Genomic DNA, 17,209 nt, shown 5'->3' with positions numbered 1-17,209 from the left:
AGMGCAGAGCCCGGCGCTGCTGAAGCGGGAGCCGCATCCCGGCATCCCAGAAACGGGATAGCCCGGAGGGGRCCGCTCCCGCCCCGCCCGGGGCTACCCCGGCACAGCGCCACGCCAAGCACTACAATTCCCAGGGCGCCTTGTGGCAGCCGGAGCCCCCGTCAGGACTACTACTCCCAGCATGCACCGTGGGTATGACCCGCGGTGCAGGGGCGGGGCGCCGCGCGGTACAGGATGGGAGCTGTAGTTCTGCCGGGGGCGGTGCCGCACCGGAGCCGCCATGCCGGAGGGGACGGGAGCGCTCCGCGAGGTGCTGCCCAAGCAAGGTACCGGCGGCGAGTACCGCCCGGCCCGGCCCGGCCCCGCTCTCGCTCACGGCCCTTCTTTCCCTYTGCAGGACAGCTGTCGGTGGAGGACACGGCCGCCATGGTGCTGTGCAAGCCCAAGATCCTGCCCCTCAAGTCGGTGTCGCTGGAGAAGCTGGAGAAGCTGCAGCGGGCGGCGCTGGAGGCGGCCCAGCTGCCCGAGGGGGCTCCGCCGCCGTCCGCGGGGACCGCGCCACCCCGGCAGTAGCGCGGGGAGGGCCGTGCCCGGCAGCGCCCGCCATCGGAGGTACCGCTGATGAACGGGGCTGCGGGTGAAAGCGTGGCCTGAACGCGGGCGGTGGTGCCGGGCTGGGCGGGGAGGCCGCGCGTCGGGCAATGTCGGTGTAGAAGTTGCGCTGGTCGCTGCCCAGGCGATRTTTTAAACGCGTCTTTAGAGGTACCAGAACCCCTCGGACCGCGGGAGGAGGCGAGTTACACAACCCCACTGCTCTAAACCGGGCTTACTAGACCCCTCCGAGCGCTGCAGCGCTTGGCTCCTCGAGCACAGCTGGAACGGGTATTCCCAGCATTTCGGAACACCTGAAATCTTGACGTGAAACTGGAAAACAAGGAGAGGCTTTACCCCGTTCACGTAAGCGAGTCTTCCTTAGAYACGTCTTGTTCTCGAGCAAGGGTTTGGCAAAGCTGTGCTGCAGAGACACGTTCACATTATCCGTGCCAGCCCGGACGCTCCTACGCAAGTCACTTGTGTTTTCCAAAACAGATCTAGTAAATACTTACCGTAAGTTTAACTGCTCAGTGCTCTCMTGATTGCAATACCAAAGGGCAGCATTAGATGTATCACTCAATTTGTTCTGTTTAAAATAAATAAAAGGCAGAAACAAGAGCTTCACAAAAAATATTTTTAATATGTTTTACCAGAACTTTTCACTTTTCCAGTTACATAGAAAAAAAAAAAGACAAGTTTGGTACATGGGGACTGAAACCAACCAGTGTTCTCCCCTAAAACAGATGAATTCCTCTTGTGACCCAACTGTATTTTCTTGGGCTCTTTAAAACAAAGAAACTGCTATTTTTTTTCCTCCCAAAGCACAGTATTTCTTCAGCAGCAATGGAAATGGGATCACAGCAGCTTAACTTGACCCTTCTATAATAAAGCTTTGTATAAACCAGTGATTTTATGATGACAGCACTGTCCTGGAAAGAGCGAGCGGCAGTCAGACATCGATGCACACATGGAATGATTAGGTCAGAAACATGGCACATACAGAGATAGCTTATTTGAAGGCACCACCACAGCAGAGTGGCCAGTTGTTCTACTATATGCCCAAAGAAAGAACACTTCTTCCTGAAATTTACAAAACTATTAAAAAAAAAAAAACAAACAAAAAACAATTTGTACCCAAAACATGTGCTCTTAAAAAAATACGAACTGTGCTAAGCAACTCTTAAATTTGGTATCTCCTAGATGTGCATACATATATATACATACACACACCAGAGGAGCATGCGTGTTTGTATATATCAATAGCGAGCTATGTTCCCTTTCAGCTTGTAAGGCTTCAGGAGGCAGTTCTCACATTCAGTAGCTTTCTAGCTTAAGACGGCCYCCATCTCCTTCACTCACAAAACGCTTCCTGCCCCTGTAAGAAAGTAGAAAGTATCTTTTCAGTAATTCACAGTAGCATTGTTTTTTCTCCCTGAGAAGAATCTTTTCTTGGCCTTTGAAGTCAAATATAAAGTGAGTTCAGCAAGGTTAGCAGTGATCACAATGTCACCTCAACTGCTTAAAAATGCTGGTTTGAAAACCTAAGAATGRTAGTTTTCTACCTAAAACTGAAGTACACAAACCAAAAATGCCTCTTGACATGTAACTGGTAACCTAAGTATAATCAAGCTGAAGCAATGATGACTGAATCCTCCCACACCCCCAAACCTGCAAAACATTTGATACCAAGACACACACAAACACAGTTTWAAGTGTAAAGTTCACAAATGGAGGCTGTTCTTGATAAAGATGCTAGCATTTCAAGATTTAAATTTATCACAAGCTATCAAGATGGCTTAAGAACTCTAAGAAAGCACCCAAAACATCTGTCAAATAAATAGTATTCCCAATGCATAAAACTCTGAATAATAGTTCTAACATACTATTAAAAAATTTACATGTATTCCCTAAAGGAAATGAAACTTACTGTTTTGTCACCAGCACGGAGATAACAGCATACTGATTGGCTACAGTTCAAACAGTGTTATGTTATGTTATGGGTAACCAAACAATATCAAAGCAAAAGCACTATACCAATCACAGGACAGATGAGGGATGGGGTGTGTACACCTTATCCCMTATTAGTGTCCTGTTCCTTTTTGTATAAACATTAGGATTGGTTGTCTCATCTTAGAGCTCATGCTGTTTGATACATTTGAACCATTTTTGAAGGATTTTTTTTCTCATTTTTTATCCTCAATATAGCTGACAGTTTTCCACTGCCACCTRTGTGGACCATTGTGACACCTGGATCTTCCACCTCAGTGCTGCACTGGTTCTACCAAGCAAATCAGGAAACCAGAGGCAGGATCTACCAAATCAGGATAAAGGCAGGCCTTTATCCTCTGGGGAGTGCAGAGGGCTGCTGCCTGGGAATCACAGGAGGCTGACTTTAATCAAGTATTATCCCAGTCTCCACATAACAGGACTCAGATCAGTGCAGCTTCTTAATAAACTTATCACCAGTCCAACCCTCTGTCCATCTCTACCTTCCACTTTCAATCAGTACCAGTTTGATCTTAAAATGCTGCTTCCTGTAACCTGCGATAGGAAAGAGCAGTGCCTTTGCCTGTCTACAATGAAAMAAGTACCTTGAAGGGCAGAGGTCTCTCAGTGGTTTGGAGATGATTCCAGCCTGAAAACATTCCTCTACAAAGCGTTCGAGCACAGAATAGGAGTGTGGCACGTCCAGGTTAATGTCTGGGATTTCACAGTAAACCCGTTCATAGCCCTGCAGTGTAAGGATTCAAATAATCATGAATTTATTCTATGATTTTATTACMGTGTTTTTAAGTACCCTTCTGCACTCCAGAGGATTTATTTTTTTTATACGGTTTCACACATATGTGGACAGTTTCAACAAACCTTAAGCAGAGCAGCAACAAGTCAGTAGAGAAACAAGGTATAATACCAGCCAGTACCATGGCATTATACAAATACCTGTCTACATAAAAACACCACCTGAATTTTWAACTTCTTTAGAAGACAGAAATCCAGACAGTACAATATTTTTATGTTAGCCTGGCTGTTACCATGTGGATAGTAACAAATGGGTCAAAGAAAATAAATGTGTCTTGCATGTAAATTAACAAAATGTGACCACAAGTGACCAACACAACAGGTTATGCAGCAGGAGAAAGACTGGGGACAACCAGAGATGATGGCATCACTTTCCACCAGCAAGGGTCAATTTTGACATAAGTCTTGGTGTGGTCCCATCTGCCCTGGGACAGAATTGCTGTCCTATACTCATCCAGAGAAGCAAAGTGACAGATTATTCCAACTGTGTAAAATACTGGTTTCTATACTGTTCTAGCTGACATTTGTAATTRGCAGGCCTTTAATGTACTACTTCAGTTACAAAGAACTACCAGAAAAAAAAAAGACAAATTTAAAAAATAAATATTGCAGCATTTAACTGCATAAAGGCAGCTGGAAATTTTGGAAGATCTTATGCAAAGTTCTCTAAATGCCATACTTACTCTTTTCATCTGGTCCACAGTAATGACAGAAGACTTCCAGAGMGTTTTCAGCAAATCCAGTATCATTTTAAAGGTCTTTTCTCCAGTTGACTCCAAAACCAGTACAATAGCCTAAAACAAATCATGCAAGTGTTTTGACTAAAATAAAAGCAGTGGCTCAGGTACATGATGTGTGACCATATGAGATACAGAAAGTAAATGCATTATTAGAAATTTTCTGGGGAAAAAGAAGTCCATTTGTTACATGCACTCATAATTTCAGTTAATTATTATTATTATTATAATTATATGAAAACAAAAACTGATGAAAAGTTCTTTGGATATCAYAAAAGGTATGAAAAACCAGAAAGGACAAGAGGGAAAAGCATTGCCTTTCTGTCTCTGGTTTCAGCACTACATGGCTATATCCATATGGCTGCCACAGTACAGATGGCAATTAATTAATTTAGTGAAATTAATTTTGTATCCATGGGGTTTTAATTTTGTATCCATGGGGGTTTCTTATCTGTGATTTCAGAAGGACTCAGAAGCTTAAAATCTACAACACTCCCATCAACTGAAATGATTCTGCGGTTCTATTGTGAAGGAATTTTCGGTAACAAGTCAATTTACTGAAAAGCAAATTCTGCAGATCGTAGRTGTTCAGCTTTATTGGTAAACAACCATTTCCCAATTTGGCAGATAAAAGAGTACAAATGGGAACAATCTCCCATATAGGCTGGGTCTGAAATACCTTTTACAAATATGCTGGGTGAAACAATCCCACCCTGAAAAAGGAAGCTCTGTAACTTAACAGAAACAGGTAACACCCATCAGAATACCCAGATATCTGAAACTAGAAGGAAATAAACACCAAAACAAAGCACATGGGAGGGGCTTTTTGCTGCTATTCCTCAGCAGAAAATAAACTCAGATCGCATTTTCAGGCACCTATAATAATCTGCATTCAACTATTTAACTCCCCAAAATTAATTCTGCATCTTCCCAGAGTCAGCAGTAGCTTACTTGTTGCACAATGCACATACACAAATGAGCACACAAACCATTAACTTTACATGAAACAATTTAGTTATTCAAATAACAGAACAAGCAACCTAAGCTTCAGATGCCAGTTATATTATTTGCATGCCCACATCAAAATACAAACAATTATTACAGGGACTGATTTCTCCTTACTTCATATACAAGTTCATGGTGAAAATGGGGTACTTCCAGTTCCTGAAGGCAGCGTTCAGCTTCCAATACATCTCCAGACAGCAAATAYTCTTTCAGCAACATATCAATCTATTGGATTTTAAAACAAAAAAACCCAGCACTAATTAGATACAAAACCTTAAACCTGTCAACTGTTTTGATAATCCACAATCAACCCAGCAGCTAGTTCCTCAAACTTGCTGCCAATGCTTTTATAAATGTAATTAAATTCAGGCATTAATTAAATTGAGACGGTATCAGTAACCTGAAGTACAGTGTAAGCCAAATACCTATCCACAGTGCTGATATACAAGCACCAAAACCACTGCTTTATAAGCTGTCTATCACCGTAGAAGATTAATATGGGTGTGATTAAGTTTATYTTCTCCCTTGAACACCTCCTCCTATGATCTGTTACACTCCCAACCTAGAAATTATAACATGACCTTCTCCTTTCGACCTGCTTACTTCATAGCATGGATCTTTAAACATACCTGTTTCCTCCGCTCTCCTTTTTTCAGTTATTACTGTGCTTTTGATCAGCAATGCCAAAAAAATAACAGTTTATCTAGTTAGGCCAGTTTGATCTTGGCTCTCTTAATTACTTCATCATTTTATACTGTAAGGTCTCAAAAMGCTAAATGCTTACAAGTTTTGCTTAAAACAAAAACACACATACACTTGCAATACAGAATGTTGTGCTAGCATGTTCCCACCAATGACAAAAACTACAAAATTGACAAAATTATCTACATCCATTTGTAGAAACTACTTCGTCTAAATCAATTATATAGAAAAGTCCAAACAATAAAACAAAACCAACCTCATGATATAAGACATCAATTTAATACAGGATACATGTGTCTCTTCCTCTGCCCCAAACAAGGTAAGTTTAGACCTTATCTGGAGAGAGGGGAGTTTTGTCATTACCTCTTTGACCAGGTGTTTCACAGACTGCTGGCCCCCTCCTGCCCCCCACACACTGTCAATGCGCTTTCCTCCCTTGCTCATGCTCAGCAGCACCGTTGCTCGGTCCAGTGCAGCTCTAAAGGCAAAAAACATGATTASAGAACTTCATAAAGTGCATCTGCAACTTTCCCCATGGCCATTTCTCCTCAGACAAGCTACCAGATCTTTGGGCAGAGGTCAYGGTTATCAACTCCATGGGAACCATCTGGATCAAAAAGCCAGCAAATGAGCTCCCCACGTTCTCTTTCTGCCAMCTTTACACTTCTGGTCATACTATGGTTAAGGACAAGTAATTATCCTGCRATGGCAGTAGATTGAATCACCAATGCAGAACCTGAAACATCCTCACAAAAACCAGCTGAATATTTTCTTATTCAGAAATGGATTGTATCCAGGCTCCTCCAAGAATGCAGCTTTGGCAGGTGGATCTCAAACAAAAAGGCCTGAGTTGCTGCCACACTGAAGAACAGCTTTTCTACTGAAATACTACTTTCCATTTGGGTCTAAAGAATTATGAAACCTTTAGAATTTAAGCAAAAAAAMCACTTCAGAAGGTTCATATGTAGTTAGGAAAAACAGCACAAGCTAGGGATACCTGCCAGTTTATTGAAAAAAGARTAAGAGAAGTAAGGTGAAAAAAGGAAGTCTCAGATACAGTATGTACCATCCATGTAAAGGAGGAACAGCTCTCCCAGTCCTCATGCTGGGAGCAAGCCAATAACAATAACTCTATTCACCAAGATTTAATGAGCAGGAAAGACTGGCCAAGAAATAACAAAGGCAGCAAAGCATCCCAGATGTGCAGAATGCAGGCTACAATCCTTCATATCACAGGACACATTTGTATAAGTGACAGAATTTTCTCAATTTGAGCCCCCAAGGTAGGCAGCTAAGCATTCCTCTTCCTTGTGGAAGTGCCCAACTACAATCATTGCAAATGCAACTTCTGCAAGATCAGTTGAGCCTGAAACATACACTTACGGGGTAAGAAAAATAATAAAACATGACTCATTATTAAAACATCCTTCTTTGTCAGAGATTGCCCCTTCCAACTTCTCACACTGACATGGAAAACAATTGTACTTCTTGACAAATAAAGCATTACAGAGAAAGTCTCAGAAATCACTGCACAAGCTTCCAACCTTTCTAAGGCAAAACAGTTAATCCCTTGTGTATTTCACAACACATTTACAGCARCTGTCTTGATGCTATATTTACCCATTAATCACATTAAAGCTTTTTCTAAGACAAAACCTTTTATGATCACTTCTTGTTTCAGCTAATTTTTCACCCTCAAACATAAGCTGGACAACAAACCTGACAAACTGAACTCAAATGTATTAATACGTTTTTTTCTGTATTATAATACAATATTTCTCCTCTGACTTGAGTCATTCTGGATTTCATTGGTTGATGTGGAGATTTTGTTGGGGTTTTCATAATTTTAAATAAGTTAAAGAACCGCATGATTTATTCTGAAACTGTAAATTCCTGATCATTATCTTTGACATTTGGAATAGCAAACTGTCTCTATATAGAAAGCAAAGAAATTACCGAGCTTGGACACAATCCACRGTGCCTTTGTAGCCATCTATGTAGGTATTGCTTAGGATCCCATCTCCAACAGCTCTAGCAATGAACTGGCCCACCAACTGCAACAAAACAGAGGCATTTGTAATTAAATGCTGAATTTCAAAGAAGTTCAAAGTAGGTAATTACAATGTGCTTGGTTTTCAGATTTTATTCAAATGAGCTATTTCAAAGTAAAAACAGAGCCTGGGTAATTTGGAGAGTATTACTGACAGCAAGAAAATCAATAGATATTTTTCAAAGGACAGTCTACTTCAGTTTATTTGATCTATTTTAGCCACACAAAGCTTTTGACTACTGGCATAAAGATTCACAAATATACCTGTGGTGCCCTGGGAGAATCCAACACCAATTCAGGTAGATCTTTGAGCAGTCTATCAAATGATTTTTCCACATCAGTTTTGCTTACTACTGTCCCACAAAGGTCGGAGATAAGCTTAGATGTCATTTCCCTGTGACTAGCCTTCCCCTCTAATGCCAAGGAAACAGCCAGCACTGGCACACTGTATTTCATTTCACCAAGGTTTAAATTCTTCAGCATCTCCTAGATAAGATTTGAAAAACAAAACAATTATATTTCATAAATTTTATCATTTACATATATAAATACACCTCAAATAAATATTTATGTGCTTATATTTATATAATTACATCTATGCTTCTGCTCATGTAATTAATATAACTGCTTGAGTATTCTCATAGTACATTTCTTGCCAACTTTTCTATAAACTCATTTATAGCTAGCAATTGCATTGCCCTTTGTGCTATAGCTTTGCCCCCTAAAACAAAGAAATAAAAAGGCACATAACATACCGAAACTTCGTTAGTATCTCCATGTTCAAAATACTCCTGGATGATTGGTGTTAAAGTTTTTTCAAATGCTCTTTCATCGAGAGGCAAAACTACTGTTTCATAGACACAGTTTTCCTGTTTTGAAAGACAACAAAACCAGATACACTTACTCTTCTGGCACCTTATGAAGCACTAATAGCATCAAAATGGATTTCTAAAAATCCTTAATGTCATTATTTTGCAAAAAACATTAGACTWTGTCTATACAATTAAAGTGTGGACAATGCTGGCTAATTGTCATACTTCTTCCTATTTTAAATCTATTGTTAGTTGAATTCAACCAAAAGGCTGAACTTACTGTTGAACAATGGTAAACACACCAAACTCTGTTCCTAGGATTCAACTGATACCACAGGAGCAGAGGTCAAGTGCCTCCATACTGAAGGGAGAACAACAGAAGATCCTGTTCCAGCRAAGTTGGCTGTGCCACAGCACCTTCCCCTGCAAGTGGCACTCCCGTCCCTGACAGGAAACCTGCCTTGTTCCCTCTTCCTTAGGGACTATGTGACCACACAGGCAGTGCATGCACAAATCACACAAAAGGCATTTTCAGAATACTTGTGAGCAAAGACATTCCCTATAGGAAAAAAAGAGTCACACGGCACCTATCACCTGTCCTGCAGAGTTCCAGCAGCACCAGATCCCCCTGCTCTAATTCAGTTCCCTACTCCGCACCTATAGAAGCAACATTCAGACCAATACTACAGAGCTGAACAAAGAAACCTGAACAAAAATGTTTTTCAACTACATGTTTAATGGAAAGAAACTTTTCATGATCAAGAAGWACAGCAGAAGTCAAAAACCCTATCCTTCCATGACATCAGTCACACAGAATGCTGACTCTTCATTAAACTTTCTTCTATGTGCTTGTCAGCTCCATTTTAATGGCTATTTCTCTTAATGTAAAGTGTTGAATTTTAGGGACAATTGATCCTGGAAGAAGGTTTTGATATTCCCATACACCAGTCTTACAGCAGCTACGGCTACAGAAAACAGCCTCTACTCAAAGGGCACACCACAACTGTTCTGCTCATGTCACAGACTGTACTTACAGTCAGTCTTGCAATTGTATCGACCTCAGAGACTTTAGCAGTATGTTTGTAATCAGCATTTCCCTTTCAATGATACAAAACCCCTCAGCCCCCTAAGCTTTGCTTTCTTGCCCTTCCCCCAGTGATATGACTATAAGATACAATCTTCCATAACATATTCTAAATAAATACATGTCAACAAAATATCAGCTATCAGCAACAGGCTATCAGCTACATGCTTGTTTGAAGTGTTTATACCAAGTAGACACAAGACAAAGGGTRGGTTGGGAATACAGGGAAGAGAAAAATCTATAAAGGATACTGTCCCCACTAAACTCCCAATTTGAGCATGTGCGTRTTGCATTTTTAGCACAGTGCATTTTTAGCAGCACTGCAACATCCACCTCCATAGGAACAAGCAGTGGAGAAAACACCTGGGAAAAGGATGCTGCTTACTCAGTCACAGAAAGAGGGCTTGGGAGGGCTAAGATTTCTGAGTATTACACTGTGACTTTTACACCAGCTGACTTTTAACTAACCAGTAATCTATTCTTGAACCTAAAAATGAACACTTAGTACAGCCAGGCTATATGTTAACTCAGAAGGCCATTGAAAACAATAAAAGGAAATATAAACCGACACTGTAAAGAAACCATTTGCATACCTGGTCATCATCATAATTAGGATCCTTAATATCTACTTCTTCCACTTCATACACTTGACCTGGTGTCCCCCAAACTCCTTTACCRCCTGCTCCACCTGGCAAAATAAGGGAGAGTAAGTAAGGACCACCAGTTTACAATTCTGAGCTCARCATAACATTTTTTCACTTAAAAGTCATCTATCACTGTGCCCACCTCCTGACYAACAATATATGCTGTGAAGGGTGTGTCTGTCTGACAAGTTCCCACTTCCACAGCCACTTTTCATCACTTTCCAGTCACTACACAGGAATCATTGAAGGTTGAAACTGCACTTTTGGATATAACCATGATTTAAATTTGCATTAGTAACAGTCCTGTGAATCACCAACAGTTCAAATTTGTAKATTAAGTCTGCTAAAGAAAGGCACTTTCCTCAAAGACAGATGTCAATTAATCACAGATATATTAGAYTTGCTGCTATTAGCTCCTCTTGCCACTAACATAAAGGACCCAATGCCTGCAGAGACTGATTTTGAAAACAATTTTCAGCAGAAAAAAAATACTACACTTTGAATAAATCTTTGTCTTTCTCATTCTACCCTCTTCACTAAGCTACACCAACCTTTCTTTGGTAGACCTCTCCCCTTTCCAGACCGGGATCGCCTGTCCAGGAGTTTCCCCTTTGGGCTCGTTGGTACAACTCCAATCTTCAGTGTCTCTCCATTCTCACTAACTGAGTCTCCTCTCCCAGAATCTCTGGAAGAGTTTTTCCTCAACCGCCTCTTTGCTTTAGCATTTATTTTGGCTTCAGTAATTGAAGTTGCAGGAATCCAATTTCCATTGATTTCAGTTTTTCGTTCCTCAGACCCACCATTTTCTTCATCACCGGAAAATGGAGCATCATTTAGATTCTCAAATTCTTAAAAAGAAGACAGAAAAAAAAATTTAGTTTTTAAAAGAGTTTTATGTTAGAATACAAAACACATTGCATTTAGAAAGGATTATAACATTATATAGAACTCTTGTTTCTAACAGTGCTAAGACAAATGTTGTTGTTTTTAAAGTATGTCTACACATCCAGTAATAAGAAGTTCCTTATTCCCCTGCACAAAATATCCACAATCTAAACAGAGCAGATGTCAAGAGCTGGAAAGCAAGGGAATAAAACCATACATAAATACGTAAACCACAGAAAACCCCACCCTTGTTAAACAAAAACTATCAGAACTCCTCAGCGCACTAGATCTAAGTGCCTCACTCCACCCACTCTTCTCTTGATTTAGAAACAAACAAAACTGCCAATACAGTAAATTCTGTAGGAACACACTAATGTTAAAAGACTCGTCACCCAAGTGAAATCAACTCCCTAAATCATAAACCAACATTCTCCTTAYTCAATTCAAGGAATTTCAAACACAGCTCACTAGCAAGAAAAGCAACAATTTAGGCACAGAAGAATATAAAAACATCACTACTTCTATTTTTTAAAGTTACAGGGGAAAAATGCTGTTCAATAAAAAGCCTGGAGAGCTTCATAATGAATACTCATAGAATACACAGTCTTTTGAATCAGTGGGGGTCTCTCTTCTTTATGGATAGTCCCTCACTGGAGTTTTTGTCAAGACTGTTTCCAAACACTACACAATCAAATATAATAGGCTTGTTTTGTGCACAACAAAAAACTCTCTCACAACTTAAAAAGATCTGTAAATGTCTCAGAGCACTGAGAAGTGCAATAACTTCACTCCCCAAGGAGGCTAATGCACATTTAAAATTCAGTTCTAAAGTTTTATTTCACAAAGTTAAGTTGTCCCCCACTTGCACTGTGTGTTTCAGCAGAATGTGTTGTTTACAGTATTAGAAACAAAAACTTTCACAGGTTAGTCTTCCCCTTCTAAACCCACCAGGATTTAAAAAAAAAAAAAAAAAAATGGAAAAGCACCTGTGAACCTATTTACATTCCAGTGATACCCTGAAAGTCCTTGCAAATTAGAAGACACACACACAAAAAGAACAGCCTCAGCATTCTGTTACACAATCCTCCTTTTCTTAAGAGCTGAGTTGTAAAGACACAACCTATAGCCCCAACACTAGCAGGGCACACAAAATAAGCTGCTTTTCCAAAACTGCTTTACAGAAAAGCTCACTGTCATAAACCCAGAATATGAAYAGTATTTTAAATGTGCATTTGAACTTAGCTAATGTATTAATTCATCATTCCAATACCTTCTAATTAGCAACATGCATTTGGCAATACTTCTCAGAATTATGATTTTTTTCACTTCAAAACAGGTTCATGAAAAACTGTTTTGAAAGCAAAATGCACTAATAAARTATTGCCAACCTTCAAGTATTTACCCATATCAAAGAGGTTATTACACTACAAACTGAACAAACTTTGATGGAACTGCCTCCTTTGTGATCAAAGAAATAACATTTAGATACTGGCRTTCACAGATGTGAATGCTACAGCTGAGCAATAATGCAGCCATTCCAGGCTAAGCTTCATCTTTCCACTCATTACTCCCACAAAAGCATTCCTTTTACGCTTGCAGCAAGCTAAAAAAGAAAAGCATGCATCACATCCAGGAAAAGATTTCTCACAAGCAGCTTTCTGAGTTTGTCTAACATTTTAATAAAACAATGAGAGATTTGCATAGAGCTAACAGAGGGGAGTAAAAGAGCAAACCCAAACAGGTTTCCTTCCTCTTATTCCCCAGGAGACCCCGTCAGCAACAACCAGCTTCTCTCAGTCAAATACACTCAAAATCTTCTTCATGCTCAGTCTCCCATGAATTTCTCCAGTTTAGACCTGCGACCTAGCTGTCCAGAAACTCCACTCTTCAATRACCACTTACTTTTTTCTCAGTTTCCAAAGAAAATGGCCAACAATTAACACAAATCAGTCCTGACTCTYATAGCTCCTCCTCCCTTATAGCTAGGGATAAAAGAGGAGGCTACAGTCCAACCTCCTTACACATTCCTGATCTCAGGTTCAAGACTAAAGGAAATCCACCACAGGAAATATCCAACCCATAAGATTTAATATTTCCCACTGMACTACTAAACTACTTTTTAAATAACAATGTCACTTCCAGCTGCAGCCTCCTTCTCCATAAGATTGTAACCAACTGGCCCTCCACTATTAGTTACCTAGTTAGGCTGAAAAAAACAGACTAAACACATGTACTATTTTCCAAGTTTTTTTTTAAAATAAAGTAAACAAAGAACCTGTAAAACAGTGCAGGTTTTCCTTCCAGCTTCTCATTTTCACATAATATATCCATATATAGGCAGTAACAGTCTTCAATCAACTTTAATAGTTTTTTACTATGTATTAAGAAGTTTTCCAAATCTGTCTTATTACCCTGCCATTAAGCCTAGCAGGCTCACTTGAAATCTGTGCTTTTATGGTGCTACCCTCATTAACAAAGCCTTCTACYAATTTCAACTGTCCAAACTCAGTCAACCCAGCTCTCTGGCAGCTTCCCACTTATTACCCAAATATAATTCTAAAATGTTGAGAACCAAGACACCTTCTGCATTAACCTAATTCTGATTAAATATCATAAATCATATGGAGTATGCTGCCACCTCARTTGCATTACCTGCCATCTTAACATATACACATTTTATTCTGAAAAATGTTTAAAACCTCTCTGATGAGAAAGAGTCAGTGCAGACCATCACAATCTTTGGAAGATACAGAAAACAACGTGAATCTGTGTTACCCTAACCAAGCATCATAAAAGAAATGTGTGATATKGACAACACAGTCAATTTCATGGCAGTCACTAATATGTACTTCCTAAATTATTCCCATGCCAACCCACTTCCAGTCAAACCCTTCCACATCTGTTTCCCCTAATTTTAAGGTRGTTACATAAAAGCAGAATATCTACCTCTTAAACATACCCACACATTTTACTTTTGAGCTTTTTCTTTTCTTCACAACAGCACTACTTGAACTTAGGTGATAAAAAGACAAGTGCCACTACAATCCAGTRAYTTACAGAAATGCTAACTTTATYATTTTAATAAATTTTWAAAAAATGTAACAGAGCAGGATACTATGATATATAATTGAAAAAACTATTCTGTGTGGTTTTTTTATTTTTTTTAACCAGTATTGTTAGAAAATTATCAGATTATACATTTTTTCTACAGACAACACTTGTGGTCAGCTAAGCAATTTTAAGTAAAAAGAGAAACAAAACAACCGAATACATTACTTACCTGTTGGGGTAATATAAATGCGCTCCTTTTCTATTTCCATAGTTGCTTAACWGAGATGACCGTGAAATGTAAAGCTGTAATGTTTTCCCTCCGAAGCCTAAACAGAAACAGAAAAGCTTAGAGAACAAAAAACACTACACCAAATCTTGAAGTAAAATGCAAAGGCTTCACTCACCAAATATAAAATTTGGGGGGTTTAAGTTATAACTAACTAGTAGCAAGGACTGAAAGGTTCCTGGGAAGGTRAATGGTGTAGCAAGAGAGAAGCACCACCCTCAAACGCATCCAAGTCTGGACGCCTCAGCAGCTGGTAGTTCTGTTGCTTATAAAGGGGACAAAAGTCGTTATTTTGAGGCTAAAAGCCCCATGTATGCAGCCTCCTTTAGCTGATAAAAGCCACCTATATCAACCTAGACTGTCCTGTTCTGTAAAGTGGTTATCTATATGAGCATACAATATCAATGTTGTAATTGCATCCATGAGAGAAATGTTCTTCATGTGAATGATGTTGATAAAATGGTACCAATTTATCGAGTTCAGCCCAGCCCTTAGAAAACAAGCTAATTTTTGATCCTCCCTGTAAGGACACAGTCTTTGTTTTACTGTATGTGTACATACAGCTATCAAGCTTTCACATCTGTGCTTCTGCACCCTTCAAACACTCCTTGCAACCACCATTCAATCTGCAAGGGATAAAGTTCTCCACATTTAAACACTTCTCTTTTTCTGTTCCTTTTTCCCCCGCTTTCTAGTAGCTGCTATTCTCCAAATCACCCACGTCACTGCGAAAGGGATGGAATCATCCATCTTTCCTTTCTGTACACAAAAAAATTAAGCAGTTCCAGAATTCCCTCATGCACTTTTTCACCTGCAAGATTTTCACAAATCCCTTTGTAGGCCTGGTAATATTACTGGCATTTGTGTCTGTCTCAGAGGAATTCATTAGCTCTTTTTTCTCCTATCTCATCCTTTGCTGCCCTGAAAACTGTCCACCKTTGAGTGGCAAGATTGTGACACCAAACGACTGCATTCCCTTCCCCTTTTTTTCTCTTCCCTTGTTTACCCCTTTCATGCCCACTTGCCTACCACAGACCCATTAACGGCAAATGATTCACCACAGACCGTTGGCAACAAAAAAAAAAATTGGTTTGGGGCACTACATTCAGGTGTCATGGTCTTGCATTGCCCAATGCCAACCCAAACAGCTGCCAGCCTTTTGTAATAAGAGTCATCCCTGCCCCACACTTTTTTTAGATAAACGTTTTTTTGTCAGTTACCTCAACCAATCATTCAGGCGTTCTCAAGTGCTCCCAGTCACTGTTGCTTGAGATATTTTTCTGTGTGGGTCTCAGTCTAATCTGAGCAAACTACCTTATAAGAACAGTTTTAGTCTTCCTAGTGGAATGTTCCATCAGCTGTCCACCTCTAGGAAAAAGACAAAAAAGGAYAAAACCTATGTTAACGAATAACCATGACTTTCATCATTTATAACTAAGTTCTAAATTTCATGTGGGGAAATGCTTTTCCTGTACAGGACCCTAGCCAAAATCCTCCACCTGTGGCAACGTAATAAATAACAACYCAACTTCCAYGRGATGCCTGAGATTCAGAATCCTACTTTGTTTACAACATGGATGATGGAATATCCAAGCCTTACAAGTCCTGCTGTCATACTAATGAGGAGATCGGAGATACATTTTMAGTTTAGCAATGCATCTTCTCACTAACTCAAACCAGCAGACTGCTGAAGCTTCAGAATGCTGCTATTTATCATTGTATCCAAAACACATCACTTTCTGATTTGCAGACTTATACCACACAGCAGTACCAATCAACTACAGAACACAACTTGCAAAACTGCCTTAAAAGCATCAGAATCCATGTTGGAAGAGATAATACAGAAACAAAATGGACAGAAGCCACTTTAGGCAAAACACAAATACCATGGAAGCTTTTAAGATGAATCAGTGATGTGAACAGTACTTTTAAAGTACATCAGACAAGGGTATTTTTATAAGTCACTGAAATCCACCAGCAAAACATGCTCGGTGCTCTGTAACCAATACCATTTCTTGCAGTTTATCTAAACAGGCAAGTCTACCCCATGTAGACACAACATTAACCTTTAGACACAACACACGCTTTAAGACAAAGCTCCCAAAACTTATCAAGACCTCCCGTAGGCGCAAAACAACCCTGGATAACTTCTACACAGCCTACACTTCTCTTCCTTTCTCCCTAACTTGAGGCAAACACCCCCCCATCACCGAAGCTYTGGACAACTGCCAAAAGCATCAGATGGTGTTCTGCAGCCACACACACAAAAACCACGTTAAGATTCGGTACTCCTACCAAACCCGTGCCGCTGGTCGGGACCAACGGCGGCGCAGCGCCGGCGCTGAGGAGCGGGCGGGACCGAGGGCTCAGGCCGCCGGGGGCTGCACCGAGGGCTGCAGGCCGCTGCCAGTGGGACCGAGGGCTCAGGCCGCCGGGGCCGGGCTGGCGCACAGGCACAGGCCTGGCAGTGGCTGCAGCGGCCCGGGAGCGCCCGCAGCCCCCGGGATGCGCTCGCAGCTCCGCCGCTCCCTCAGGGCCGCCGGGGCGGGGCCGGGCCGAG

General features: G+C 40.5%; 2 protein-coding genes across 5 annotated transcripts in view; one reads left to right on the top strand and one right to left on the bottom strand.

Annotated features, from left to right (window-relative positions):
• The first annotated feature begins 221 nt into the window (after window positions 1-221).
• On the top strand, window positions 222-3,136 carry BBIP1 (BBSome interacting protein 1). 2 transcript variants are annotated; one of them, XM_057375543.1, is made up of 3 exons: window positions 222-326; window positions 398-612; window positions 2,800-3,136. In XM_057375543.1, the coding sequence occupies exons 1-2, from the start codon at window positions 281-283 to the stop codon at window positions 571-573; spliced, it is 222 nt and encodes a 73-aa protein (XP_057231526.1). In that variant the 5' UTR covers window positions 222-280; the 3' UTR covers window positions 574-612; window positions 2,800-3,136. The 2 variants fall into 2 exon arrangements, with proteins under 2 accessions (XP_057231526.1, XP_057231525.1); XM_057375542.1 differs by lacking the exon at window positions 2,800-3,136 and having other exon boundaries at window positions 224-326; window positions 398-1,721.
• The window catches only part of PDCD4 (programmed cell death 4), an 18,569-nt gene continuing 2,568 nt past the window's right edge, over window positions 1,209-17,209 (bottom strand). For 2 of the 3 annotated variants that reach the window (XM_057375539.1, XM_057375541.1), the window contains exons 2-13: window positions 15,870-16,017; window positions 14,593-14,689; window positions 10,979-11,275; window positions 10,377-10,471; window positions 8,643-8,756; window positions 8,152-8,373; window positions 7,794-7,891; window positions 6,201-6,315; window positions 5,253-5,360; window positions 4,077-4,187; window positions 3,186-3,325; window positions 1,209-1,969 (exon numbers count right to left, since the gene is read on the bottom strand). In XM_057375539.1, the coding sequence (XP_057231522.1) occupies window positions 1,909-1,969; window positions 3,186-3,325; window positions 4,077-4,187; window positions 5,253-5,360; window positions 6,201-6,315; window positions 7,794-7,891; window positions 8,152-8,373; window positions 8,643-8,756; window positions 10,377-10,471; window positions 10,979-11,275; window positions 14,593-14,632 (1,401 nt within the window). In that variant the 5' untranslated portion in view covers window positions 14,633-14,689; window positions 15,870-16,017 and the 3' untranslated portion in view covers window positions 1,209-1,908. Of the gene's footprint in view, window positions 1,970-3,185; window positions 3,326-4,076; window positions 4,188-5,252; window positions 5,361-6,200; window positions 6,316-7,793; window positions 7,892-8,151; window positions 8,374-8,642; window positions 8,757-10,376; window positions 10,472-10,978; window positions 11,276-14,592; window positions 14,690-15,869; window positions 16,018-16,944; window positions 17,068-17,209 lie in introns of those variants that run through there. The other variant, XM_057375540.1, reaches the window with a different exon arrangement.

This window comes from Malurus melanocephalus, unplaced genomic scaffold, assembly GCF_030028575.1.
Source record: "Malurus melanocephalus ecotype Western Australia unplaced genomic scaffold, MMel_1.1 scaffold_252, whole genome shotgun sequence".
NCBI classification, from domain to species: domain Eukaryota; kingdom Metazoa; phylum Chordata; class Aves; order Passeriformes; family Maluridae; genus Malurus; species Malurus melanocephalus.
This window is presented reverse-complemented; position numbering and strand designations above follow the sequence as displayed.

Coding starts and splice junctions, on each gene's coding strand:
- BBIP1 (XM_057375543.1), top strand. CDS start 281: ATGCCGGAGGGGACGGGAGCGCTCCGCGAGGTGCTGCCCAAGCAAG.